The following is a 27,796-nucleotide window of genomic DNA, read 5'->3' as shown; positions in this document are numbered from 1 at the left end:
CAGGGATGCTGGCCCATGATGACTCCAATGCTTCCCACAGTTGTGTCAAGTTGGCTTGATGTCCTTTGGGTGGTGGGCCATTCTTGATACGTGCGGGAAACTGTCGAGCAAGAAAAACCCAGAAGCGTTGCAGTCCTTGACAAACCAGTGACTCTGGCACCTACTACCATAACCCATTCAAAGGCAGTGTGGATTTTTTTGTCTTGGCCATTCACACTCATAACATCCATGTCTCAAGGCTAAAAAAACTATTTAACCTGTCTCCTCCTATTTATCTACACTGATTAAAGTGAATTTAACAAGTGACATCAATAAGTGATCACTGCCTTCACCAGGATTCACCTGGTCAGTCTGTGTCATGGAAAGTGTTCATAATGTTTTGTACACTAAGTGTATATAATGGCCCCCCCCCATTATATTGGGAACTGAACTGAAAAGACCCCATTCAATCGCTGTTCAGGCCTGACAGAGTGAGATGCATCTTTATGTTGGCAAAGAGACCCTGTAGAGAGAACACTGTGGCTGATGTGGTGTCCAAGTTTACTCCAATATTCTCTCCAGTCACTTGAAATGTGTAAATATTATGAGTGGTGGTCTTTGGAAGCCAAGGACCACTTAATTTATTTTACCCTTATTTTACCAGGCAAGTTGACTGAGAACAGCAACGACCTGTGGAATATTTACAGGGGAGAGGAGGGATGAATGAACCAATTGGAGGCTGGGGATAATTAGGTGGCTATGATGGTGGGGTCAGATTTGGAATTTAGCCAGGACACCGGGGTTAACACCACTACTCTTACGATAAGTACCATGGGATCTTTAGTGACCACAGAGAATCAGGACACCCGTTTAACGTCCCAACCGAAAGACAGCGCCCTACACAGGGCAATGTCCCCAATCACTGCTCTGGGGCATTGGGATATTTGTTTTTTGTCCAGAGGCCCTCCTACTGGCCCTCGAACACTGCTCCAGCAGCATCTGGTCTCCCACCCAGGGACTGACCAGGACCACCCCTGCTTAGCTTCAGAGGCAAGCCAGCAGTGGATGCAGGGTGGTAGGCTGCTGGCTAACAAGGAAATTGTGTCGAATACCTGAAGTGAGACTGCACAGTGAAACARATAGACCATAAACTCATGTAATTGAAAGAGGCATTGTGCCCAYATGCAAGCAATAATATCCCCACACAAATGTGCTCAGAGATTGTAAGACAACCAAGAAGCTCAGGAAGGAAGGAAATACCAGTAATCACTGAAGGTCAAGGAGGATATTCAAGCTCCTGGGAATTCCCCTGAGCCCCTCAGAAGTGGTCTGGGCTGGAACGCCTTACCTGCAGTGTAAGTGGCCCGAGGCGCCCCCTAGTGTACTGTCAGTGTACACGCTCTTCACCAGGCTGTGGATGGAGCTTCTCTCAGAGGCTGAGCCTCCTCGTCTTGAGTCTCTAGACAGGCTCTCCGATCCCGGAGAGCAGGGGCTCCTCTGCTCCTCCACCAGAGTGGTATCACTCTTGTCTGAAGCAGCGCCTAAAGAGATGGGAGACACTTACACTAGTAAGAAATTGTCACTTGGCTGCATGATTTCAGGGGAAGTGGTTATTTTATTTTGTGGGGAAAGTCTCACCCCTTTTCACTGAACCCTTTGAGTGAGGTGAAGATACCGGAGTAGAGCCTGAGGAGTGATGGGATGGCAGGTCTATAGTCCGGGTGTCATAAGGGGACCTGCGACTCATCAACTCGTCATAGTGACTGTTCCCACTGGTGATGCTGCAATGAGACGTCGAGATAAAAGATMGTTTAAGACCCACATCATGTGCATCAAACCACCACAGACGACTAAAACAACTTCAAAAACAGCAACTCACATCTGTTGAGTTGAACTCCTAGCCAGCCATGTGACATTAGTGCCATCTTGTGGTCAAATTCCCATAATTTTTACAGGATTTTGAAATTAYGTTTTAATTGCATGAGAGGTATTCAGATAGCAACACCCAGTCATGTGACAGTGGTATAAACCACTTTACCTGCATCCGTTGTATCCTTTCTTAGACTGACTGCTCCCGCCGCCGCTGCTACGGGAAGACACAAAGTCATCCTCATACGCTGGTGCCACATCCACCGAGCTGGCTGCAGACAGGCCACAATGCACAGCAGGGGAGCTCCTGTCTACTTGCTCCTCTCCTCCAACTGCAGAGAGAAGCMAGACGAACAGACGATGGGTTAAACATTCGCTCTTCATTCAAAACACTTCTATGGATAGGGTGGGTGTGTAAATGTGTTGGCTAACCCTTTGTGTGGTTGTGCAGGTGGTTCTTCGTGAAGATGTTGATGACGCTATGAGGACTTCCCTTGGTCAGTTCCTCCCATGGGCCTCGGCTGCGGTCCCGTGGCTGAGAGAACGGGAGGGTGCTGAGGGCTGGGTACTTCTCTGCCACTCTCTGGAAGTGAGAGATGGGCTGGAAGCCCTCCCTCTGGCCCGCACAGAAGTCCAGTGACCCGAGACGCTCTGCTGGTTTGGGGACCCTCTTTATGTGCGTGCAGGGGCTCTTGTTGCCCTCTGACAGGCTGCCCTCGCTCAGCAGTGGGCCCTCACTGATGGAGTCACCGCTGGAGTCATGGAGCTTGGTCTTCCCCGGTACCTCAGGGTGCTCCTCCGGCCTCTTATGGGAGCCGAGGCCTGGGGATGTCTGGGGCCTGCTGCCTGAAGCAGAGGCCCCGYCTCTCTGTTCTCTGAAGCTGTGCAGGTTGCCCACCCCYGGGAGAGCTTCATTGTATGTGCTCTGGCCAGCACTCAGGAGCCTCTGGATCCTCAGGGACAGCTCGTCAGCAGCATCAGTGCTCTCTCTGACCGATGGGCTCACAGGCTTGGCCCAGCAGCCGTCGTCTTGAGGCTGAAGATGGGTCAGACCGGTAAGATCCATGTCCCTCGCACAGCCATAGTTGATCCCTGTGCCGGCCAGTTTCCGTGCTTCACTCTCTATGCGGGTAGACAGGGATGCGGCTGTGGCTTTCAGGGCCTCAWTGCGGTTCATCTTGGTCTTGTTGGCTGCTCCTGTGAGAGTGGAGTGCTGAGGCCTGGCTGGAGGGCTGGTTCCCCTCACCCCAGAGCCCCCTCCCGTTTCCAGGCCCAGGGAGAAAAGCTTGTCTGTGGGGGGAGCCAGAGCACAACTCAGACGGTCTGGCTGCAGCCACGATGGAACTCCCAGTCCCAGCTCATTCCTAAAGGAGAAAGAGTGGAGGATTAGTATTCAAATACACAATTTTATAAACAAAACGGCTCAGAAACACTCAAAATATTGTTTGGGGATTAACAAAGTCCTTTAGTTTATGGACCCATAAAATACTTTTAGTACAGAGCAACATTGTCCATAGGAYACTATGCCAAAGGTTTAAGACATCTAAATATGCATGAAGCCATTAAAATATGTGACTTGTACAGTCTAAATAGGACTTTCTGAGAACCACCTTTGTGTTCATTATATAAGCAAAAATTGTTCAGGGCCGAGGATCAACTCAACAAGATTCCAAGAACTGCATAGCAACTCATGAGTTTATGAACATATGCAGATGACAGTTACATACCATAATGTTTACTCTATGTGAGGACCAGACAGATATTTACAGTATCTGAAGTTACTGTTGCATCTAAACTATCAATAGAAGTACCCTATTTTATGGTTAATCGAGCATACTAGGTAAATTTGTTCTCTTGCACCTTATTTGTGGAACGATCTTCAAAATGTTCTTAAAATGTGATGTTCTGGTGCCTCTAGTGTAATTCAGAAAGCTGATTGAGGAACGTATTACTGATGAATGTGTTAGTTTTTAATGACCGTGTTTTTCTTTCTGCATTTAGATGTGTATTTTCTGTAATTCAGGGCTCATCTGCAAAAGAGACCTTGGTCTCAGTAGGGCTCTCTGATAAAATAAAGGTTAAACAAACAAATAAAATACTCCACCATGTTCTGAAATGCTGCAATGGAAACCCGTGGAAACCCGTGGAAACAGACCGTTCAGAAACAAAAAAAATCCTTATTGGCTCTGTTCCTTCGCTATGAGGAGGTAATATGGCTCTATGCTTTGGGCCTCTACACTAGCCAGTGCTAATGGAAAAGGTAACATACAGTGCCTWMAGAAAGTATTCAGACCCCTTGACTCTCTCCACATTTTGTTACGTTACAGGCTTATTCTAAAAWGGATTAAATAAAACAAAATCCTCAGCAATCCACACACAATACCCCATAATGACAAAGCGAAAACAGGTTTTTMGAAACKWTTGAATATTTATTAAACARAAAAAAYAGAAATACCTTATTTACGTAAGTATTCAGATCCTTTGCTTTGAGATACGAAATTGAGGTCAGGTGCATCCTGTTCCCATTGATCATCCTTGAGATGTTTCTACAACTTGATTGCAGTCCAACTGTGGTAAATTCAATTGATTGGACATGATTTGACATTGGATTGGACATGACACCAAAAATCCTGAAATCTCCATCGCAAACTATAAAATTTTCCGCCAAGATAGTACTTCCAAAGGGGCGGTGTTGCAATCTACTGCAAAGATAGTCGGTGATTGTCGGTGATTTTGGAAACGTCACTTCCTCTTGAACTTGCAGACGTTGGCTGTGCGTTTTGTTGCCAACCTTACTTTGCTAGCTGACAACTTTACGGTTTTTACTTTTTAATTACCGTTTATATTTTTAGTTTTTCCCTCATTCAACTTTTTCACTCCGGACGCTTTATCTGGACATGGTTCATCAGCACTTCAACAGCCGAAGCTAAGTAGTAACATTAACATGATGCTTCTAATTGCAGTCGCTGTACATCATATACAGGAGAACGATCGCCTTACGGCGAGGATAGCTGTGCTGCAAGCCCAGCTTCAGACGCAATCGTTAGGCAAGGGTAATTTCAGTGTAGGAAAGGATGAAACAGCGTCTGTGCCACCAGTAAGTACAGATAGTAGTATAAATCCCCGCCCGCAGCCGGACAACTTTCTCATGGCTTCTGGAGGGAAATGCTGTAGGAATGCTCAACTGGTGTCGCTCATTCAGCCGACAGAAACTTTCACCGGTTTTCCCCATTAAGTAGCGAGTCGGAGTCTGAGGCCGAGTCTTCTCTTGTCTCTACTCCCTCCGTTACGGGGTCGAGACGCCGAAGCTTCCCACCATTAGCTCTGACAAATTGAAAACCCTAGTCATTGGCGACTCCATTACCCCAGTATTAGCTTAAAACGAATCACCCAGCGATCATACACTGTTTACCAGGGGGCAGGGCTACCGACGTTAAGGCTAATCTGAAGTGGTGCTGGCTAAAGCTAAAACTGGCGAGTGATAGAGATATTGTTATCCACGTCGGCACCAACGATGTTAGGATGAAACAGTCAGAGGTCACCAAGCGCAACATAGCTTCAGCGTGTAAATCAGCTAGAAAGATGTGTCGGCATCGAGTAATTGTCTCTGGCCCCCTCCCAGTTAGGGGAGTGAGAGCTCTACAGCAGAGTCTCACAACTCAATCGCTGGTTGAAAACTGTTTTCTGCCCCTCCCAAAAGATAGAATTTGTAGATAATTGGCCCTCTTTCTGGGACTCACCCACAAAAGGACCAAGCCTGACCTGCTGAGGAGTGACGGACTCCATCCTACTGGAGGGGTGCTCTCATCTTATCACCACATAGACAGGGCTCTAACTCCTCTAATCCACAATGAAATAGGGTGCAGGCCAGGCACCAACCTGCCAGTTTAGTGGAGTCTGCCACTAGCATAGTCAGTGTAGTCAGCTCAGCTATCTCCCATTGAGACTGTCTGTGCTCGACCTAGGTTGGGCAAAACTAAACATGGCGGTGTTGCCCTTAGCAATCTCACTAGGATAAAGACCTCCTCCATTCCTGCCATTATTGAAAGAGATCGTGATACCTCACATCTCAAATAGGGCTACTTAATGTTAGATCCCTCACTTCAAAGCAGTTATAGTCAATGAACTAATCACTGATCATAATTTGATGTGATTGGCCTGACTGAAACATGGCTTAAGCCTGATGAATTTACTGTGTTAAATGAGGCCTCACCTCCTGGTTACACTAGTGACCATATCCCCCGTGCATCCCGCAAAGGCGGAGGTGTTGCTAACATTTAAGATAGCAAATTTCAATTTACAAAAAAAAAAAAAGACGTTTTGTCTTTTGAGCTTCTGTCATGAAATCTATGCAGCCTACTCAATCACTTTTTATAGCTACTGTTTACAGGCCTCCTGGGCCATATACAGCTTCTCACTGAGTCCCTGAATTCTTATCGGACCTTGTAGTCATAGCAGATAATATTCAAATGTTTGGTGATTTTAATATTCATATGGAAAAGTCCACAGACCCACTCCAAAAGGCTTTTGGAGCCATCATCGACTCAGTGGGTTATGTAGGTCTTCGAAAGCCAAGTTAACAAACAGATTACCGACCATTTCGAATCCCACCGTACCTTCTCCGCTATGCAATCTGGTTTCAGGCGTGGTCATGGGTGCACCTCAGCCACGCTCAAGGTCCTAAACGACATCATAACCGCCATCGATAAGAGACATCACTGCGCAGCCGTATTCATCGACCTGGCCAAGGCTTTCAACTCTGTCAATCACCACATTCTTATTGGCAGACTCGACAGCCTTGGTTTCTCAAATGATTGCCTCGCCTGGTTTACCAACTATTCTCTGATAGAGTTAAGTGTGTCAAATCGGAGGGCCCGTTGTCCGACGCTGGCAGTCTCTATGGGGGTGCCACAGGGTTTATCCTCGGGCCGACTCTCTTCTCAGATACATCAATGATGTTGCTCTTGTTGCTGGTGATTCCTCTGATACACCTCTACGCAAACGACAGCATTCTGTATACTTCTGGCCCCTCTTTGGACACTGTGTTAACTAACCTCCAGACGAGCTTAAATGCCATACAACTCTCCTTCCGTGGCCTCCAACTGCTCTTAAATGCAAGTAAATACATGCATCTATTCAACCGATCACTGCAGCACATCTGCTCGCCCGTCCAGCATACGTGGACAACTACAAATACTAGGTGTCTGGTTAGACTGTAAACCTCCCTTCAGACTCACATTAAGCATCTCCAATCAAAATTAAATCTAGAATCGCAACAAAGCATCCTTCACCATGCTGCCAAACATACCCTTGTAAAACTGACCATCCTACCGATCCTCACTTCGGTGATGTCATCTATAAAATGCCTCCAACACTCTACTCAACAAACTGGATGCGGTCTATCACAGTGCCATCCGTTTTGTCACCAAAGCCCCATACACTACCCACCATTGCGACCTGTACGCTCTCGTTGGTTGGCCCTCGCTTCATACTCGTCGCCAAACCCACTGGCTACAGGTTATTTACAAGTCTCTGCTAGGTAAATCCACCCTTATCTCAGCTCACTGGTCACCATAGCAGCACCCACTCGTAGCACGCGCTCCGCCATGTATATCTCACTGGTCACCCTAAACCAATTCCTCCTTTGGTCGTCTTTCCTTCCAGTTCTCTGCTGCCAATGACTGGAACGAACTACAAAAATCTCTGAAACTGGAAACACTTATCTCCCTCACTAGTTTAAGCACAGTGTTCAGGAGCAGCTCACAGATTACTGCACCTGTACATAGCCTATCTATAATTTATCCCAAACAAGTACCTCTTCCCCTACTGTATTTATTTATTTTGCTCCTTTGCACCCCATTATTTCTATTTCTACTTTGCACATTCTTCCACTGCAAATCTACCATTCCAGTGTTTTACTTGCTATATTGTATTTACTTCGCTACCATGGCCTTTTTTTGCCTTTACCTCCCTTATCTCACCTCATTTGCTCACATTGTATATAGACTTATTTTCCTATTGTATTATTGACTGTATGTTTTGTTTATTCCATGTGTAACTGTGTTGTATGTGTCGAATTGCTACGCTTTATCTTGGCCAGGTCGCAGTTGCAAATGAGAACTTGTTCTCAACTAGCCTACCTGGTTAAATAAAGGTGGAAAGGCACACACCTGTCTATATAAGGTCCCACAGTTGACAGTGCATGTCAGAGCAAAAACCAAGCCATGAGGTTGAAGGAATTGTCTCTAGAGCTCCGAGACAGGATTATKTAGAGGTACAGATATGGGTAAGGGTACCAAAAATGTCTGCAGCATTGAAGGTCCTCAAGAACACAATGGCCTCCATCATTCATATATGGAAGAAGTTATGAACCACCAAGACTCTTCCTAGAGCTGTCCGCCCGGGCAAACTGAGCAATCGGGGAGAAGGGCCTTGGTCAGGGAGGTCACCAAGAACCCGATGGTCACTCTGACAGAGCTCTAGAGTTCCTMTGTGGAGATGGGAGAACCTTCCAGAAGGACCATCTCCGCAGCACTCCACCAATCAGGCCTTTATGGTAGAGTGGCTAAACGGATGCTCCTCCTCAGTAAATGGCACATGACAGCCCACTTGGAGTTTGCCAAAAGGTACCTAAAGACTCTCAGACCATGAGAAACAAGATAAAAACACGCCTGGAGGAAACCTGGCACCATCCTGACGGTGAAGCATGGTGGTGTCAGCATCATGCGGTGGGGATATTTTTCAGCGGCAGGGACTGAGAGACTTGTCAGGATCAAGGAAAAGAGGAACAGAGGAAAGTACAGAGAGATCCTTGATGCAAACCTGCTCCATAGAGCTCAGGACCTCAGACTGGGATGAAGGTTCACCTTCCAGGACAATGACTCTAAGCACACAGCCAAGACAACGCAGGAGTGGCCCAGCCAGAGCCCGGACTTGAACCAGATCCAACCTGACAGAGCTTGAGAGGATCTGCAGAGAACAATGGGAGAAACTCCCCAAATACCGGTGTGCCAAGCTTGTAGCGTCTTACCCAAGAAGACTCAAGGCTGTAGTCGCTGCCAAATGTGCTTCAACAAAGTACTGAGTAAAGGGTCTGAATACTTATAGAAACGTGATTTCAGTTTTATATTTATAATACATTTGTTAAACCTGTTTTTGCTTTGTCATGAGGTATTGTGTGTARATTGATGAGGGAAAAAACAACACAATACATTTTAGAATAAGGCTGTAAACTAACAAAATGTGGAAAAAGTCAAGGGGTCTGAATACTTTCCGAAGGCACTGTATAAATACAGGTTTTGGAGAGGTGTGGGGCTGTCTCTTATACACATCTAGATGTGTATAAGAGACAGGCTTGTAGCATCATACCCAAGAAGACTCAAGGCTGTAGTCGCTGCCAAAGGTGCTTCAACAAAGTACTGAGTAACGGGTCTGCATACTTATAGAAATGTGATTTCAGTTTTATATTTATAATACATTTGTTAAACCTGTTTTTGCTTTGTCATGAGGTATTGTGTGTAAATTGATGAGGGAAAAAACAACGTTTATACAATTTAAGGCTGTAATGTAACAAAACTGTCTCTTATACACATCTAGATGTGTATAAGAGACAGCTGCCAAAGGTGCTTCAACAAAGTACTGAGTAACGGGTCTGCATACTTATAGAAACGTGATTTCAGTTTTATATTTATAATACATTTGTTAAACCTGTTTTTGCTTTGTCATGAGGTATTGTGTGTARATTGATGAGGGAAAAAACAACACAATACATTTTAGAATAAGGCTGTAAACTAACAAAATGTGGAAAAAGTCAAGGGGTCTGAATACTTTCCGAAGGCACTGTATAACCTGTAATTAGTGTTTTAGTGAGGTGTGTGCTGACCTGGAGAGTGGAGGAGGTTGTATCTCAGATAGAGACAGGTCACTGCTAGAGGAGGCACTCTGGGGTCTCTCCTGCCTCTTGTTCTCCTTGTCCGACTCCCCGGATGGCTGGTACAGGGGCCTCTGCTAAAGGAGAACACACACCACAAATAACTCACAGCTAGTTTAACTCACCACAGGATGAGTCATTTCCTACAGGCCACTTGACTACATGAAATATGAGCAATAGCATTATATCTCCCGAGTTATACTGAGGGTAATTCTACATGTCACCATTTCACATCTTGGCTCTTAATGTAACAAGGGCAGCTATAAATATGCATTTGACACGCCATACATACCATGCTCTATACCCACATTTTCRCTAAAGCTTGCCATGTGAGTAAGGGGACRGTGAGGGCTTCATCCCCATTACAACTAAAGATGCCTTTACCTGGTGGATGACTGTGGTAGAGGCTGGCTGAGTCTGGTAAGGCAGAGGCTCCTCTTCTAACTCCGCCTGTTCCAGTAGTAGTTTGGTGTAGGTCTCCTGCAGGCGTTTCTGTACTGGACTCTCCAGTACCRCAGGGCCCTTATTGGCTACCCCCGCTCTCTGTTTCCTGTATAGCTCCTGAAGACGTTGGSTCCTGCTCTCCGCCTCCTCCCTCTGGGCYCTTCGCTCCTCCACTAGACGTCTCTTACGCTCCTCTTGTTGCCGGGTGATGTACTGGCGCACTGAGTCGGCGTCGTAGTGCCTCTTCTTGGGCCCTGGTTCTGATGGCTCTGGCTTGTTGCGCTTGGTGGGGCTGGCACTGCGGGAGCCCCGTAAGGATGAGCAACCAGCCGTCCATGCTGTGGTTCTGGCCCCGGACACTGAACCCATCCTGGGCTCCACTGGAGCTCGCTCCTCTGCTCTGTGCTCCAGCTGCAGGTCGTCCAGGATGCCCCGGATGTCTACAGACAGGAGGTCTGTGTTGAGGGCCCTGTCCTCGGCTGGGCCTGCAGAGAAAGGGTCTGGGGTGGGCTGGGTGGTCCTGTACCGGCTGCAGGGTCTCTCTGAGCTGCTGGGTYTGGACCGACGATTCAGCTCTGAACAGGGGTCCGAATTTGACCGAGGATGGGATGCTGGAAAAAATKTGTAAAAGACACAAGGGGTATTGTATTGATTTGTGACTAAATGTTATTGTGAATTGAAAGGAACATGTGTTTTGTGTGCATGATTAGGGGGGAAATCGTGGTAGCTATTAGGGCTGTCAGAGTTAAAGCRTTACAATTAAACGGCAATCTTTGCTACGCATTTAATTTTTGTCAGCCAAGTCCGTTTCCTCACAGACCCTTTAATCGCAACACTCTGTGCTGTTGGTCTACTAACAGCTGCTACCAACAGCAGTAGCAGTGCGGTCTGCCTCTCTTGTTGTGCTAAAACAACTATACGCGCAGCTTTGAGCAACAATTCTGAAAGAAAACTTACAGAAAGTTCAACCATACACTTTCTCAGGCGTTTCTTTAAAATAACAGCAGACACTTCATTTGCACAGAAGTAGCTAGCTTGTTATGCTAACGTTAGCTAGCTAGCCAAACGAGAATGTTTAGAATGTAATGGCAGAATGCCTCTAGATTAAACTCYGATTTGAAAAACAGAACAGGACAGCCATTCCATTTAGCTATGTTTTTGTTAATAGTCCTCAGGTCAAAAGATATGACCAAATTATCCCAATTCTTGTAGTAGCAGCTTGTAACTTTTTCATGTTGAAGAACATGGATAAGAAGTAGTCTAGATCTAATAGTTGTATGATATTTTACATGAACTCAAGACTTGACTGATCTGTTATTATTCAATTGTCTTAAATATTTTATTTTTCTTCCYCTATAATCAAAATATATTATTCCTACAACCCAATGTGATGTGTTTTAATTGAAACATCTTCAATAAATGTGAGATTAATCGCAGTCAACTAAGGAAAACCATGCGATTAACTTGATAAATGTTTGTAATGGTTTGACAGCCCTAGTAGCTATATCCAGATAACACATCTACAATTGTTTAAGTAAATGTTCTGTCTGGAGTTCAAGAAGTACAGTGAAATGCCTTTCTTGCAAAGTCTAACCCCAACAATGCAGAAATGAATATATCAGTAAAAAAGACAGACTGGCAGTACAACCCTTAAGCAGCCTCATGCTTCACCCCCACCCCGCCGATATGAGTCTACCACCAGCACAACCCATGGAAACCAAACCATGCTGAATTGCGCAGTCAGTCAGACACGGCTAGTCAATCTTAATTCATTCCGGTCACTGACAGCCAAAGTTGGCTAATGTAGGGAGACTGCCTGTGCTAGAAGAGACGACAAACTCTTTATTTATTGATATTCCTTTAGCCGTGCACTGTACGCCTTTAAACATGCAATAAACAAACAAAAACACCACATATACCGTAACACAAAAATGCAATTTTCTGCATTTATGAGAGTGCCATTCGGTGTCCATGTAAACATGATTATTAGGAGAATCATTCTTCTTGCATAGCATGTAAACATTTTAATCAAACTATTATATGAATCTGACTATCCACAACAATCTCATTATTGTGTGCATGTAGCCGTACACATTAGTGTGTGATTTAGTGGAGGGGGATGAGAGGGAGTGGAGGGGGATGAGGGATAGAGGAGAGAAGGCCAAGTAGAGCAGAGATGGGTGAGGGTAGTAGATAGTGCCTTCAGAAAGTATTCAGACCCCTTGACCTTTTCCACTTTGTTACGTTAAAGCCGTATTCTAAAATTGATTAAATTAGGGGGGTTTTCCCATCAATCTACACACAATACCCCATAATGACAAAGCAAAAACAGGTTTATTTTTTTTTGCACATTTAAAAATAAACTGAAATATCACATTTACCTAAGTATTCAGACCCATTACTCAGTACTTTGAAGAAACATCTCAAGGATGATCAATGGAAACAGGATGCACCTGAGCTTAATTTTGAATCTCATAGCAAAGGGTCTGAATACTTACGTAAATAAGCTATCTGTTTATGTTTAATAAATATGCAATAATTTCTAAAAATCTGTTTGTATTTGTCATTATGGGATAATGTGTAGATTGCTGAGGATTATTTTTTATTTCTTTAATCAATTTCAGAATAAAGCTGTAACGTAACAAAATGTAAAAAAAAGTCAAGGGGTCTGAATACTTTCCGAAGGCACTGTATGTCTCCCAACCCACCTGTTCTGGCCAGTCTTTCTGTGGRCTCTGGTCTTTGCTCTTGAGGCAGACGTGGAGCGGGGCCCAGTACCATCTTCACCAGCTTCTGGCCCTCCCGCCATGACGTGGTGCTGATCACTGCAGCAACAGGGAGCACACCACAAAAACACACAGAAAGGTCATGGTCGGTGTAGAGTTCAGCAGTAATGACTTATGGCATTCTGTTTATCAGAAAGCAAAGACTTACAACTTAGAATCCTTAATTGAAACAAAGTGGTCAACCCGCCTCGGTTTTGGTAAAAAGCTGAGGGATATACCTGACATTTTTGCCACTCAGTAATAGACAGAGCTATGGATGCAAGGACTGACCATCCATGATATCAAAATTACAGTTAACTATGTTGAGGCTATACAGTGTTTGTTTACATTTACATAGTTACAAACATTGGAKTAAAACTAGCTTSTATTTGGGTTATGATGGGGTACAACAGTTGAACTCATGAGGCATTTAKAAGTTATATCCTTCAAGATTTAATTGGTACATATAATTATTRATGTTGCAACAGAAATTGATGTTGCAACAGCTTATTGCCCCTTGAAAATGTATCAAATAAAACCTAATGCTGTTTTACTGATTTCTCAATTCTTCCATTACTTTGAATAATATAGCCTACCGATTTGCTCTACAAAGCAGGGGCTGACGTTAGGCCAGCAGCTGTTCCTGTTTGGTAAAGGAGCTGAACTTGATCATAGATTTCAGGGGGCTATTTTTGGTGAGCGGGCTGGAAGTCCAGCAGCAGGATGACAGGGTAAGACTACACTATACTCATCTCACTTTCCACTGCACTGGGAAGAACACACACAGACAAGAGACACAGAGAGAGACAGAGAGAGACAGAGAGAGGCAAAGAAAGAGGGAGGGAGGCTGGTATGGGCCCAGTACAGGGTGGCTGTCAGAGAGCTGGTATGCCCAGCCCAGCAGAACTGCGCCGCATCTGCATTCCAACTACAGTGTGCATCTACACTGCGGCTTGCTTGCAATCAGCATGCGATACATTCCGGACATTTCTTTGTGGATAAGTGACTTAAATGGTGCCACTGACAAACAGAGGCCTGTTTAATAGCACACAGTTAAGGCCTTATGTGGTACACGCCTGCCAGATGTATTCACTGTGATACACCTGCTCAGGTTCAGTGTGCATGCTGCACAGTAACTGATGAACCAAAACAAATGAGACTCCCCCTGTTTGTGAAAGACCCCTTGGCTTTGTGATGAATTATCACCTACACACACAATATTGGAGGAGCTTCCACATYTTCTATTGAACGCATAGACCCAGGATGAGTAAGCACGAGAGACAAATAAAAAGTGAGATAGAGAGAGACGGGGAGAAATGAAAAGAGATCCAACCTAGCTTGGTTTCCGGGTCGGGAACAGAAGCTGATTTATGGATTTTCCTCACAGGCTTGGACGGCTTCCTTTCCTTAGCCTTCTCTGTGGGTCGCTGCTTGGGCTTGGTGCTCTCTAAGACGGGGAGAAAGGATATGACATGACAGTTTGAACACAAAAGAGGGAAAAATAACAGAACTATCAAATTTCTAAAAAGTTGCTAGCTTCCTGAAAGACATCCGAATGCAAAACAAAGCAATTGAATACGAAGCTGGTGGACTGTATCAGTGTAAGAGGAGGAAGCAGAGAACTTTGRCATCAACCTGTGAGGAAGCCCAGGWACCAGCAGAGAGCCAGGGAGGACAAAGAAAATACAAAAATCTTTCTTCAAACAGTCATACAAAACGGTAGGGAAGCGAGCAGTGCTGCAGTTGTGGCAAAATGCCTGGAAAATCTGCTGCAGCAAAAACCTCACCGCATTCATCAAGTTATCCTAAATTTAGAGAACACTCATTTCTTTGGTGGAAATGTTYTCAAAATCATTCTTGTCCAAAATAGGACAGTTGCTTTATTTATTAAAGGAAACAGTTGACTGGGATAGGTAAAATAGCCCTTAGTCTTTCTGAAAATACTGGAGCGTATTTTATGCCATCTCATTTCCTGGGCAATTTGAATGGCAGAGCAGCATTTAAGCACAGGAGCTTGAAATCGGAACATCAGATATATTTATAGCCTAGTATTACAGGTTTTTTCCCGGATCAAACTGGGAGTTTAGGTATTGGGCGTGGCAATAGGTCTGGTCAGCTAATCTGAATGGCCCTGGACAATAATATTTTAGAGGCCTCCATCTTGGCGGTGTAGAAAAATKTGTTTTATTTTTTTGCCAATTTCTTGCAATTCTACAGATTTCTTCATGGAGCTGAGAGAAAATGTTGCAATTTTAAAGCACATTTCCTGTGATTCCACTTATTCTGCATGGCGCTGAGAAGATTTTGCAGTTTTAAAGTTAATTTCCTGCAATTCTATGCATTTTGCCATGGCTAATGCTGTGTTCTTATGCTCAAACATAAAATAAATCCTCTCGAATTCAGTTGTCAGAATTRTTAGTTGTCAAAGATTATATAGGTCCATCATCTTTCTACCCGGTATTAGTCATTCAAGTAAAACAAAGCATTCTTCCATATCAAAGATTAGACTAAGGTGGCTCGAAAATAAAAACACTTAAAGACTTTGCAGACTACGATTTTAGCCGTCTTTTGCCTCGATTTTGCCGTACCAGACAAAATGTTCACGTTGTGGGCAAATCCTTAGGTCGTAAACGATTGTCGGACATCTTRGGTCATTCAGTGTGACAGGGTCTAGGTCTGACGATTAAGTACCAYTACGTTAAGTCGTAGGCTCTGACAAAKTTCTGGCAGCATCAGAATTTTTGTTGCCATTATCGTGTAGTGTGGCTGGTGTTAACGAGACGATCCCGGTGACTGACCAAGTGGAACATTGCCAGCACTGAGTACGCACACAATAATACTATTATTGTGAATAGCAGATKAATATAATAGTTTGATTTAAACATTTACGATTTCCCTAATACTATTGTTTACATGACACATTTGAAAATCAGCCTATCTGATGGGATTTTGTTAAATGCACAAAATCGCCAATCAAAAAATATGTTCTACCAGAGCTACCTAATTCTTTTGGGGAAGCTTTGACACCTGTATCATAGAAACACATGGGAAAATGTGTACAATTGYAGGAAATTAGCATTTAAACTGCWAAAAATTCTCCGCCAACAAAAGGTGTGAACAAGGGATCGCATGGGTTGCGAGGTGGGTGTTTGTTATTATGCCAATAAACGACAATATCCATTCAGACCTGTGCCACCATGAAATTTGTGTGATCAGATCTYCTCAAATAGTACTTGAGCACCCCTGGACTACGCTGTCCATCTGATGCCCTTTTCCATTGTACATCCACTATGACGTCAACAGCCCATTGATTCTATTGAGCGGTGATGAGCTGGCAGTTCATCTCCACAGTCCTTTTAGTCACTCCCCAGAAATATCAATAACACCTGTTAACTGCAGGGGTCATTATGTAAGCATAGCTAATAGCATAGGGTGTGTCCTTTGGTCATCTACCACTCAGTGCTCACCTGACAGCTGGCGAGACAGGTCTCTGTAGATCTCTCGCCACACTTTACCATCAGGTGCGCAGATCTTGGTCTCACTCCTGTTGAAACCTGATAAGAACAAATKACTGTTACATAAGATTTGGTTTGAAGGAATGATGTAATCAGATTTTACATCCAGTGCAACTGGAGACCAACTTTCTTTATCCAGTGGGCTTTACCTTTGTATATAGGTGCCGGAGGTGCGGCTGCTACTTTGCGTATCTTAGCCGTGGGTACGGTGGTCGTCTCCACAGCTCCACTGATGCCCACAGGCTGCTCCAGAAGCCTGTCTCTGTCAGCAGCCTCCAGGTGCTCTCTCTGTCTGCGGATCGTCTCCTTCAGCTTCTCCAGCTTGTCGTCAGGCTTCCTCTGCCTCAGGTTCTCCAGCCTCTGGGAGGCCGAACCAGGGCTTGAGGAAACAGTCTCTGCTGGGGGTGGGGCCGGGCCCTCCAGRGTGTGTGCTTTGGGCCTGTCCTCTGGGCCCCCCTCCTTGTTAGCGTCTCTGGCTGTAACAGCGTGGCCTGGGGGCCACAGGGCTTCCAGCGTGGGATGGTGGTTGAGATAGCGCACCACAGTGCTGTCCAGGGCAGACGAGTGTGTGCTGTCCAGGTCTCCGCGAGTCTGCTGGTCTCGCGTGTCACACTGGTAGACCAGCTGGCTGAGACAGGAGTCCGGGGGAGGGGGGGTGGCAACCTCTGACTGCAGACTGTGGGCCTCCAGCTGGGAGGTCAGGGGGGGTGTTGGGGTTGCTTCCCTGGAGGGGGGGGGGGTCACTTAAGCATTCAGGCTATTTGAATGGGATGTGTCAAGATCACATGGCTTTGAATAGCAGCCTTATGTGCAAAGACCTACACATGTACATGTGGCTGTAAAAGTAGCGACTTACGACTGCAGGATTTATAGGATTACAGTCAGGGACTAAAAACACAACATTTTGCACAGTATCGTCACACAACCTCAGCATACATTAGTAAACATGGTAGAAATACACTTAAAATGTTTTTACATCTCATTAACAGTGCATACCTATAAGAGGTCAGAGGCTCTTTAAACTCAACACAGTTGTTCCTGTGGACGTTGCTGTCCTGTGTGGTGTTCCTCAGGGGGCTGCGGGAGCTCTTGTCTGGGCTCCGATGACTCCTCCTTCTGGACTTGAAAGTTCCGCCTGCCTGGGAGCAGTCCTCTGTGCGCCGCCCATCTGAGTCAGGAGAGATAGGGTTAGAATTCCTGAAAAGTAACCTTGCAATGCAAAACAACGCAAAGTATTGACGATGCCTGCTGCTAAGTCCAGTTTGAGAACCTTGTCCTGTAAATAGTAACCACGGCTTACAAGGATGAGATAYACCATTGTGTGCCTCACCTCTGCGGCTCACTTTCCTGGTGGCGCCCCCAGAGCTTTTCTTTGTATCCATGACGGAATCCARCAGAACTCCAGAGCCAGGAGAAGCCTCCAGGCGGTTCTCAATGTGCTGCAACTGCAAGGAAAACAAAAGTGCCTGACTCAGACAAAGAATGCAGAACAAAAACTCAAATACCACAGCCCATGTGTCATTGCATTAAGTGGTGAGTCTACAAAAATAGAAAAACTTTGAAACCATGAGACAACATTGTTAATATGGGTTTACTTACAGCAGCTTTGGTCTGATTCAGACTGTTCCATGCAGCTGACAGCTCTGAGGGGAGAAAGGCTTTTTTTTTTAAACAAGAAAAAAAAACAGCAACACAAAAAGGCAAACAAAGCCTTTGCAGCCCCATAGAGACATTCGARGTAACATGAAGAGGTATCCCATATCCTTATTCCTTCAGTGTGACAGACAGAATGTTGCACTGATAGAAGAATGGTAATAGAAGAATGGGCTCCCGAGTGGCGCAGCCGGGTAAGGTACTGCACCTCAGTGCTTGAGGCGTCACTACAGACACCCTGGTTCAAATCCAGGCTGTATTACAACCGGCCGTGATTGGGAGTCCCATAGGGCAGCGCACAATTGGCACAGCGTTGTCCGGTGTAGGTAGTCATTGTAAATAAGAATTTGTTCTTAACTTTACTTGCCTAGTTAAATAAAGGTTAAATAAAAAAAATTGCATCAGAGACATTAAGAAGCTGTCCTGCCCAGTAGTCTGCGCCGGGGCAGTCAGGGGTGGCTCATTCCACTTGCAGTTCCACATCACTCCTGTTCACCTTCAATTAGAACACTTGAAGACAGTAATGAAGTTAGAAAAAAGTTGTTGTTTTTTAATTCAAATTGCTTAAGTTCAGAGTGGCTGTACAGTGCCTTTGGGAAAGTATTCAGACCACATTACAGCCTTATCCTAAAATTGACTAAATTAAATAAAAATCAGCAATTTACATAAGTATTCAGACCCTTTGCTATGAGASTCGAAATTGAGCTCAGGTGCATCCTGTTCCCATTGATCATCCTTGAGATGMAACTAAAACTTGGAGTCCACCTGTGGTAAATTCAATTGATTGAACATTATTAGGAAAGGCACACACCTGTCTATATAAATGTTGTAGAGTTGACAGTGCATGTCAGAGGAAAAACAAAGCCATGAGGTCAAAGGAATTGTCCGTAGAACTCCGAGACAGGATTGTGTCGTGGCACAGATCTGGAGAAGGGGACCAAAAAAAATGTCTGCAGCATTGAAGGTCCCCAAGAACACAGTGGCCACCATCATTCTTAAATGGAAGATGTTTGGAACCACCAAGACTCTTCCTAGAGCTGGCCGCTTCCTAGAGCTGGCCAAACTGAGCAATCGGGGGAGAAGGGTCTTGGTCAGGGAGGTAACCAAGAACCCGATGGTCACTCTGACAGAGCTCCTCTGTGGAGTTGGGAGAACCTTCCAGAAGGGCAACCATCTCTGCAGCACTCCACCAATCAGGCCTTTATGGTAGAGTGGCTAGACTGAAGCCACTCCTCAGTAAAAAGCACAACAGCCTGCTTGGAGTTTGCCAAAAGGCACCTAAAGACTCTCAGACCATGAGAAAAAAGATTCTCTGGTCTGATGAAACCAATATTGAACTCTGGCCTGAACGCCAAGCGTCACGTCTGGAGGACACTTGGCACCATACCTACGGTGAAGCATGGTGGTGGCAACATCATGCTGTGGGGGATGTTTTTCAGTGGCAGGGACTGGGAGACTAGTCAGGGTTGAGGGAAAGACGAACGGAGCAAAGTACAGAAAGATCCTTGGTGAAAACATGCTMCAGAGTGCTCAGGACCACAGACTGGGGAGAAGGTTCACTTTCCAACAGCACAACAACCCTAAGCACACAGCCAAGACAAAGCAGGAGTGGCTTTGGGACAAGTCTCTTTATGTCCTTGAGTGGCCCAGCMRGAGCCCGGACTTGAACCCAATCGTACATCTCTGGAGAGACTTGAAAATAGCTGTGCAGCAACACTCCCCATCCAACCTGACAGAGCTTGCGAGGATCTGCAGAGAACAATGGGAAAAACTCCCCAAGTACAGGTGTGCCAAGCTTGTAGCGTCATATCCCAGACTCAAGGCTGTAATCGCTGCCAAAAGTACTGAGTAAAGGGTCTGAAAACTTATGTAAATTTCACATTTAAAAAAAAAAAATGGTTTGTGCTTTGTCATTATGGGGTATTGGGTGTAAATTGATGAGGGGGGATTTTTTTTAATCAATTTTAGAATAAGGCTGTAACCTAACAAAATGTGTAAAAAGTCAAGGGGTCTGAATACTTTCCGAAGGCACTGTATGTGAGAAATAGGAACCTAATGTCAGCAGCAGTACTTTTATGCTGCCATCTATCCAGGAAAACAGAGTTCAAACCACCTGAGCAGACACACATTGAATCCAAACACTGCATTAATGCTACTTGCAGGCAGGCAAAGAATCTAAGTGACTGGGACAAGCACCTCTTATCCAGCATCTGCAGAGGTTCAAAACAGGATTGATTATACATAGGTATGGATGTATGACCAATGTATCATTAATGACAGACTGCTGACTCAAGAGCTGTTGCACTTCCATTTAAAGAGCTGTTCTATTTCCATTCCAACCGGTTCTACAGCAAATACCTAACAAGGTTTCCTTATGACGAGATAGGAACATACGAAAGAAAAAGACATGGCTTTGAGTGTATTATTTATCACATTTTCTTCGRAAAAAAAAAGTATTCACGGAGGGTGACAGTAGAACCAATGTTGAAATGTGCTTAAATTAATCAAATCACAATTGTATGTCACATGCACCGAATACAACAGGTGCAGACCTTACTGTGAAATGCTTACTTACAAGCCCTTAACCAACAACGCAGTTCAAGAAATAAAGTAAAAAATTWAAAAGTAACAAATAAAATAACAATAACGAGGCTATATACAGGGAGGACCAGTAACGAGTCAATGTGCGGTGGTACAGGTTAGTCGAGGTCATTAGTACATCTAGGTAGGGATAAAGTGACTATGCACAGATAAACAGCGAGTAGCAGAGTTAAAACAAAGGAGGGGGTGTCAATGTAAATAGTACAGGTGGCCATTTKATTAATTGTTCAGCAGTTTTATGGCTTGGGGGTAGAAGCTGTTAAGGAGCTTTTTGGACCTAGACTTGGCGCTCCGGTACTGCTTGCCATGTGGTWGCAGAGAGAACAGTCTATGACTTGGGTGACTGGAGTCTGAGAATTTTTTGAGCCTTCTTCTGACACCGTATAGTATATAGGTTCTGGATGGCAGGAAGCTTGGCCCCAGTGATGTACTGGGTTGTAYGCACTACCCTCTGTAGCACCTTACAGTCAAAACCCGAACARTTGCCATACCAGGCRGTGATGTAACCGRTCAGGATGCTCTCGATGGTGCAGCTGTAGAACTTGTTGAGGATCTGGGAACCCATGCTAAAACTTTTCAGTCTCCTGAAGGGGAAAAGGTGTTGTCGTGCCCTCTTCACGACTATCTTGGTGTGCTTGGACCATGTTAGTTTGTTGGTGATKTGGACACCAAGGAACTTGAAGCTCTCGACCCGCTCCACTACAGCCACGTCGATGTTAATGGGGCCTGTTGACTTGCTCACGTTGAGGGAGAGGTTGTTGTCYGTATCTGACCTCCTCCCTGTAGGCGGTCTCATCGTTGTCGGTGATTAAGCCTAACACTTGTGTCGTCAGCAAACTTAATGATRATGTTGGAGTCGTGCTTGGCCACTCAGTCGTGGGTGAACAGGGAGTACAGGAGGGGACTAAGCACGCACACCTGAGGGGCCCCAGTGYTGAGGATCAGCATGGCAGATGTTGCGTACCCTTACCACCTGGGGGCGGCCCGTCAGGAAGTCCAGGATCCAGTTGCAGAGRGAGGTGTTTAGTCCCAGGGACCTTAGCTTAGTGATGAGATTTGTGGGCACAATGGTGTTGAACGCTGAGCTGTAGTCAATGAACATCATTCTCACATAGGGGTTCCTTTTGTCCAGGTGGAAAAGGGCAGAGTGGAATGAGACTGAGATTATGTCATCTGTGGATCTGTTGGGACGGTATGCAAATCGGAGTGGGTCCASGGTTTCCCGGGATGGTGTTGATGTGAGCCACAACYAGCCTCGAAGCACTTCATGGCTACCGATGTGAATGCTACAGGGCGGTAGTTATTGAGGCAGGTTACCTTCGCTTTCTTGGGCACAGGGACTATAGTGGTCTGCTTGAAACATGTAGGTATTACAGACTCGATTTGGGAGAGGTTGAAAATGTCAGTGAAAACACTTGCCAGTTGGTCCGCKCATGATTTGAGTACACGTCCTGGTAATCCGTCTGGCCCTGCAGCTTTGTGAATGTTGAATCTGTTTAAYGGTCTTACTCACATCGGCTAYGGAGAGCATGATCACACAGTAGTCCGSAACAGCTGGTGCTCTCATGCATGCTGCAGTGTTGCTTGCCACGAAGCGAGCATAAAAGGCATTTAGCTCGTCTGGTAGTCTCGCGTCACGGSGCAGTTTGCGGCAGGTTTTCCCTTTGTAGTCCGTAATAGTTTGCAAGGCCTGTCACATCCGACGAGCGTCAGAGCCGGTGTACTAGGATTCAATCTTAGTCCTGTATTGACGCTTTGCCTGTGATGGTTCATCTGAGGGCATATTGGGATTTCTGATAAGGTCCATGTATCTAGCTATGCGTTCTTTGAAAAAAACAGGGCCTTCTGGAATCTCATATTTCACACTCCATGCATTCCTCTCATGTCACTGCAGTTTACTCATAATAAACGACATAATTAGGKTTAATAGGCTCTCTATGTAATAAACAACAGCTCAGGCTGGCATGGATGACTATTTCAAATGGTGTTTTAATATTCAAGATCCAGCCTACAGCCCATCTACTCACAGCAACCACTTTTAACAGTCTGGCTGAAAACCCAGTGACAGCCACAAATCAGTGTGTTCAATAAAACATGAGGTCTAAAACAACATGTACTGGAAAATATGTCCCACTGGAGATCAATGTTCACTACAGACATAGCAAATKATCAGATAGTGCAGGCAAAAATAAAGGCTTGAAATTTATCAATTTGTCAAAACTAAGTGTAAAATGGCAGCTACAAGCTACAGTTTCAGTGTTATTAACGTTACATTATAAAATACATTGTCATAAACAGTTACTACTATAAATCTGCCAAATAATTTCAACAAAAGCATAACAGCTGAGGTGTGGCTCCCAACAAAGTTAAAGCAACTTGGTTAGTTAGCTAGTAGGCGATTAAACCCAACTCCACGATACATTTGGTGAATAATTATTCACAGAAACTGTCGCGTATTACAGTTTGAAGCACAACATCGGTCGGCTGCAAGTAGTTCTCATTGTCAATGCAAAGGAGAGGTGATAATTTGTAACTAATCTAGAAAAGCTTACTATCCAGTTTTTTTAATGAATATTAAAAACATACAATATTACTTGCAGTGAAGCCGCTCAACTACATCACAATATTAGTAATCTAAGTGAATAGTTAGCTAGCCTAGCTAGTTTACTAATTGTAGCTAGCTAATGTAAGTTAAAGTTAACTATTTTGTAAGATTGCTAACTAGTTAACGTTACCTAACTAATTATTTGCCAATCGGGGATTTACATCACATATAGTATAGAACATTTTATATTTAATCATAACTCTCGGTAACTATGGGGATGATTGTGCTGTGGGCTATGGGCTGGATAACATTAGCAAGCAAACATCCCCTGTTACTAGCTAAAACAGTGACACCAGGCTAACACAGTTAGCTAGCTAGCTATCAAACTTTACTAACGCAATGATCGCTAGCAAGTGGCGTAATATTAGTTAACCTTGTAGTTAGAACGCTAACGATAGTTTGGGGCTTCGTTTAGAGGAAATTTTGCACAACTTCTAAAATATGCCAATCGTGGCTACATACCGGTCCGGGTGACGCTCCAAACTAGATGTCCATAGCTCGTGATGATGGTAATTTCTTGATGATGGACATAAAATCAGGCAACTTTTCCAAAACCGACCAAGGCCGCTGCTACTGCTACAGTGGCTAGCCTACTGTCAGATTTTTGCCAGCTATTAAGCTAATTAGCTGCCGCCTCTTTCAATTCCACCGGCTTGGAGAGTTTGGTTTTAGCTTCTATTAGTAAATAGCTTACCGCCTTCCAGGTTGTCTTTTCCTGGTTACAGTGTTGATATTCCCCGATATTTATGAGTTAGTTAGACTGTCCACCATTGACAGAATAACAACAGGAAACTGGTGACRTGTAAACTCGCGGGAGGTGGAAACGTGACTTCACAAAACAAGACTGAAGCCACAGGTTTAGTATAACAAATCTTTGCTAGAGCCGTCCTCAGTGGGTGGAGTCCAGAGGGGTTGCGTCACTAGTTACTGCAGACACAAAATAGAAATTGGCAATATATAATTTATTTAGCTTGTTGGTCTTAAAGTAAGGTTAGGATTAGGCATAAGGTTAGCAGTGTGATTAAGGTTAGGGGTAGGTTTWAAATCAGAGTTTAAGAAGAGAAATTGTAGAAACAGGTGGAGTTTAGCCATTTATGAATGTGTGGCTGTGGTAACTAGTGACGATTAATGGCCGTGTTCCTTTGCATTCCCAGTCTGGAAACTTCAGAAATGGTCCCCGTTTTTAATGTTTTATTTTGTATTTTTTTATTCAACCTTTATTTAACTAGGCAATTAAGAACAAATTATTATTTACAATGACGGCCTACCAAAAGGCAAAATACCTCCTGCGGGGATGGGGGCTGAGATTAAAAATAAAAATAAAATAAATACAAATATAGGACAAAACACACATCATGACAAGGGAGACAGCACAACACTACATAAAGAGAGACCTGAGACGACAACATAGCATGGCAGCAACACAACATGACAATAACATGGCAGCAACACAACATGGTAGCAGAAAAAAACAGGGTACAAACATTGTTGGGCACAGACAMCAGCACAAAGGGAAAGAAGGTAGAGACAACAATACATCACGCAAAGCAGCCACAACTGTCAGTAAGAGTGTCCATGATTGAGTATTTGAATTAAGAGATTGAGATAAAACTGTACAGTTTGAGTGTTTGTTGCAGCTCGTTCCGGTCGCTAGCTGCAGCGAACTGAAAAGACGAGTGACCCAGGGATGTGTGTGCTTTGGGGACCTTTAACAGAATGTGACTTGCAGAACATGTGTTGTGTGTGGAGGATGAGGGCTGCAGTAGATATCTCAGATACGGGGGAGTGAGGCTTAAGAGGGTTTTATAAATAAGCAACAACCAGGGGGTCTTGCRATGGGTATACAGAGATGACCAGTTTACAGARKAGTATAGAGTGCAGTGATGTGTCCTATRAGGAGCATTGGTGGCAAATCTGATGGCTGAATGGTAAAGAACATCTAGCCACTCGAGAGCACTCTTACCTGCCGATCTATAAATTACRTCTCTATAATCTAGCATGGGTAGGATGGTCATCTGAATCAGGGTATAGTTTGGCAGCTGGGGTGAAAGAGGAACGATTACGATAGAGGAAACCAAGTCTAGATTTAACTTTAGCCTGTAGCTTTGATATGTGCTGAGAKAAGGACAGTGTACCGTCTAGCCATACWCCCAAGTACTTRTATGAGGTGACTACCTCAAGYTCTAAACCCTCAGAGGTAGTAAYCACACCTGTGGGGAGARGGGCATTCTTCTTACCAAACMACATGACCTTTGTTTTGGAGGTGTTCAGAACAAGGTTAAGTGCAGAGAARGTTTGTTGGACACTAAGAAAGCTTTGTTGTAGAGCGTTTCACACAAACTCCGGGGAGGGGCCAGCTGAGTATAAGACTGTATCATCTGCATATAAATGGATGAGAGAGCTTCCAATTGCCTGGGCTATGTTGTTGATGTAAATTGAGAAGAGCGTGGGGCCTAGGATCGAGCCTTGGGGTACACCCTTGGTGACAGGCAGTGGCTTAGACAGCAGATGTTCTGACTTTATACACTGCACTCTTTGAGAGAGGTAGTTAGCAAACCAGACCAAAGACCCCTCAGAGACACCAATACTCCTTAGCTGGCCCACAGTCAAAAGACTACAATAGCCACAAGGCTGTTGACAATCCAAGCAGCCATGACTGCAGTTGTTTAATTAACATAGCAGTCAACCTATTTCCTGTAGTCTCAAAATTATTAGGCCTGAAAGTTTTTTTCCTTGTAATAACGTTTACGTTTTCTACTTCAAATGGAGCGCACTTTGTTAAAAACATGTATTAAATCATATGAAAATGAAATTCAAATAAGTTGACTCATCCACATAAGTATACCTAATGCACATGCATCGTGCCACGTTCACATCATGTTCACATCAAGTACATTTACATTACATTTAAGTCATTTAGCAGACGCTCTTATCCAGAGCGACTTACAAATTGGGAAGTTCATACATATTCATCCTGGTCCCCCCGTGGGGAATGAACCCACAAACCTGGCGTTGCAAGCGCCATGCTCTACCAACTGAGCCACACGGGACCACGTATGACCTTCCTATTGGGAAAAATGCATGTGAATGCCCCTCCAACTCGTAATTACAACCAGGAAACGTGGGTATGATCTCTGGACCCCGATCTTTCCCACATGCGGAACTCTGACGTCATGCACCACTGAAAAGGGCAAAAAACAATGCCGCAATTTCGGCTGTTAATGGTGAGAATGGTTCTTGCATTTCTTCCGAGCCCCGAGCATGTGAACACTCCAAGTCTTTCCTCCGATGTAGACAAGCAATTCCTCCGATCACTCCTACATGACATAAATGCGGCATCAACTTTGAAACATGGTTTACTTTGTTTTGGTTAATGGCTAGGCTAATGGCTTCTACCTGAGCACATGGCACATGGTAATAACCTGCAATTCACACCTCCCATGTAGATGGTGATAATTAGCATAACTCTCTGTGCTTGGCCCCTCTTTCCCTACACAAACATTCCTTTGTTCATTGAGCAGTGTTGCTGCATGAGCTAGGCTGTGGAGAACAATTACAGTGCACGAGGTGATCACTTCCATCAGTGGTTTCATTTATACTTAGCAAAAATGTAAACACAACAATTTCTAMAATTTTATTGAGTTACAATTCATATAAGGAAATCAGTCAATTAAAATGAATTCATTAGGCCCTAATGAAGGCCCGAAWCTATGGATTTCACATGACTGGGAAGGGGCGCAGCCATAGGTGGGCCTGGGAGGGCATAGACCCACCCATTTGGGAGCCATTCCCACCCACTAGGGCGCAGGCCTAGCAAATCAGAATGAAATTTTCCCCACAAATGGGCTTTATTACAGACAGAAATACTCCTCAGTTTCCTCAGCTGTCCCGGATGTGGAAGCCCTTGGCTGGTGTGGTTACACGTGGTCTGCGCTTGTGAGGCCGGTTGGACGCACTGCCAAATTCTCTAAAACAACGTTGGAGGCTGAAAAGATTTGGCATGGGCCCTCAGATCCTCAAAAAGTTATTCAGCTGCAYCATCAAGAGCATCTTGACTGGCTGCATCCCCGCTTGGTATGGAACTGCTTGGCATCCAACTGCAAGGCGCTACAGAATATAGTGCTATGTACTGGGCTGAGCTTCCTACCATCCAGGACCTCTATACCACCTGCAGTGCTGGAGTCCTGAACCAAATATTGTGTGTCATTCATTTATTGTAGCCACAAGATAGTGGTGATATAGCTTATAGCCATTTACAAACCATAGCACCCTATTTCAAGTTGTATTTGTCACATGCACAAGTTCAGTGAAATGCTTGAAGAAGAAGACAATGCTCTGATCATTGGCTGATTGCCCCCAACCCATAGAAATCCCCACCCAGTTGACTACTTTAAAGAACTCACTGATTTGGCCTGGCTTTTTTAGCTTGCTCATT

At 44.6% G+C, this 27,796-nt stretch overlaps 1 protein-coding gene across 4 annotated transcripts in view; it reads right to left on the bottom strand.

Annotated features, from left to right (window-relative positions):
- The window catches only part of LOC111972211 (centrosome-associated protein 350), a 43,324-nt gene extending 19,156 nt beyond the window's left edge, over window positions 1-24,168 (bottom strand). For 2 of the 4 annotated variants that reach the window (XM_023999131.2, XM_023999133.2), the window contains exons 1-14: window positions 23,824-24,168; window positions 18,102-18,145; window positions 17,833-17,947; window positions 17,499-17,670; window positions 16,652-17,226; window positions 16,455-16,541; window positions 14,321-14,434; window positions 12,931-13,047; window positions 10,163-10,833; window positions 9,731-9,855; window positions 2,281-3,212; window positions 2,018-2,180; window positions 1,618-1,760; window positions 1,328-1,520 (exon numbers count right to left, since the gene is read on the bottom strand). In XM_023999131.2, coding sequence (XP_023854899.1) covers window positions 1,328-1,520; window positions 1,618-1,760; window positions 2,018-2,180; window positions 2,281-3,212; window positions 9,731-9,855; window positions 10,163-10,833; window positions 12,931-13,047; window positions 14,321-14,434; window positions 16,455-16,541; window positions 16,652-17,226; window positions 17,499-17,670; window positions 17,833-17,884 — 3,344 coding nt within the window. In that variant the 5' untranslated portion in view covers window positions 17,885-17,947; window positions 18,102-18,145; window positions 23,824-24,168. The remainder of the gene's footprint in view (window positions 1-1,327; window positions 1,521-1,617; window positions 1,761-2,017; window positions 2,181-2,280; window positions 3,213-9,730; window positions 9,856-10,162; window positions 10,834-12,930; window positions 13,048-14,320; window positions 14,435-16,454; window positions 16,542-16,651; window positions 17,227-17,498; window positions 17,671-17,832; window positions 17,948-18,101; window positions 18,146-23,823) is intronic. The other 2 variants (XM_023999134.2, XM_023999132.2) reach the window with 2 other exon arrangements.
- Between the last annotated feature and the right edge of the window lie 3,628 nt (window positions 24,169-27,796).

This window comes from Salvelinus sp. IW2-2015, linkage group LG13 (genome assembly GCF_002910315.2).
Source record: "Salvelinus sp. IW2-2015 linkage group LG13, ASM291031v2, whole genome shotgun sequence".
Classification (NCBI taxonomy): Eukaryota; Metazoa; Chordata; class Actinopteri; order Salmoniformes; family Salmonidae; genus Salvelinus; species Salvelinus sp. IW2-2015.
Note: the sequence above shows the minus strand (reverse complement) of the source record. Positions and strands in the feature narration are given on the sequence as shown.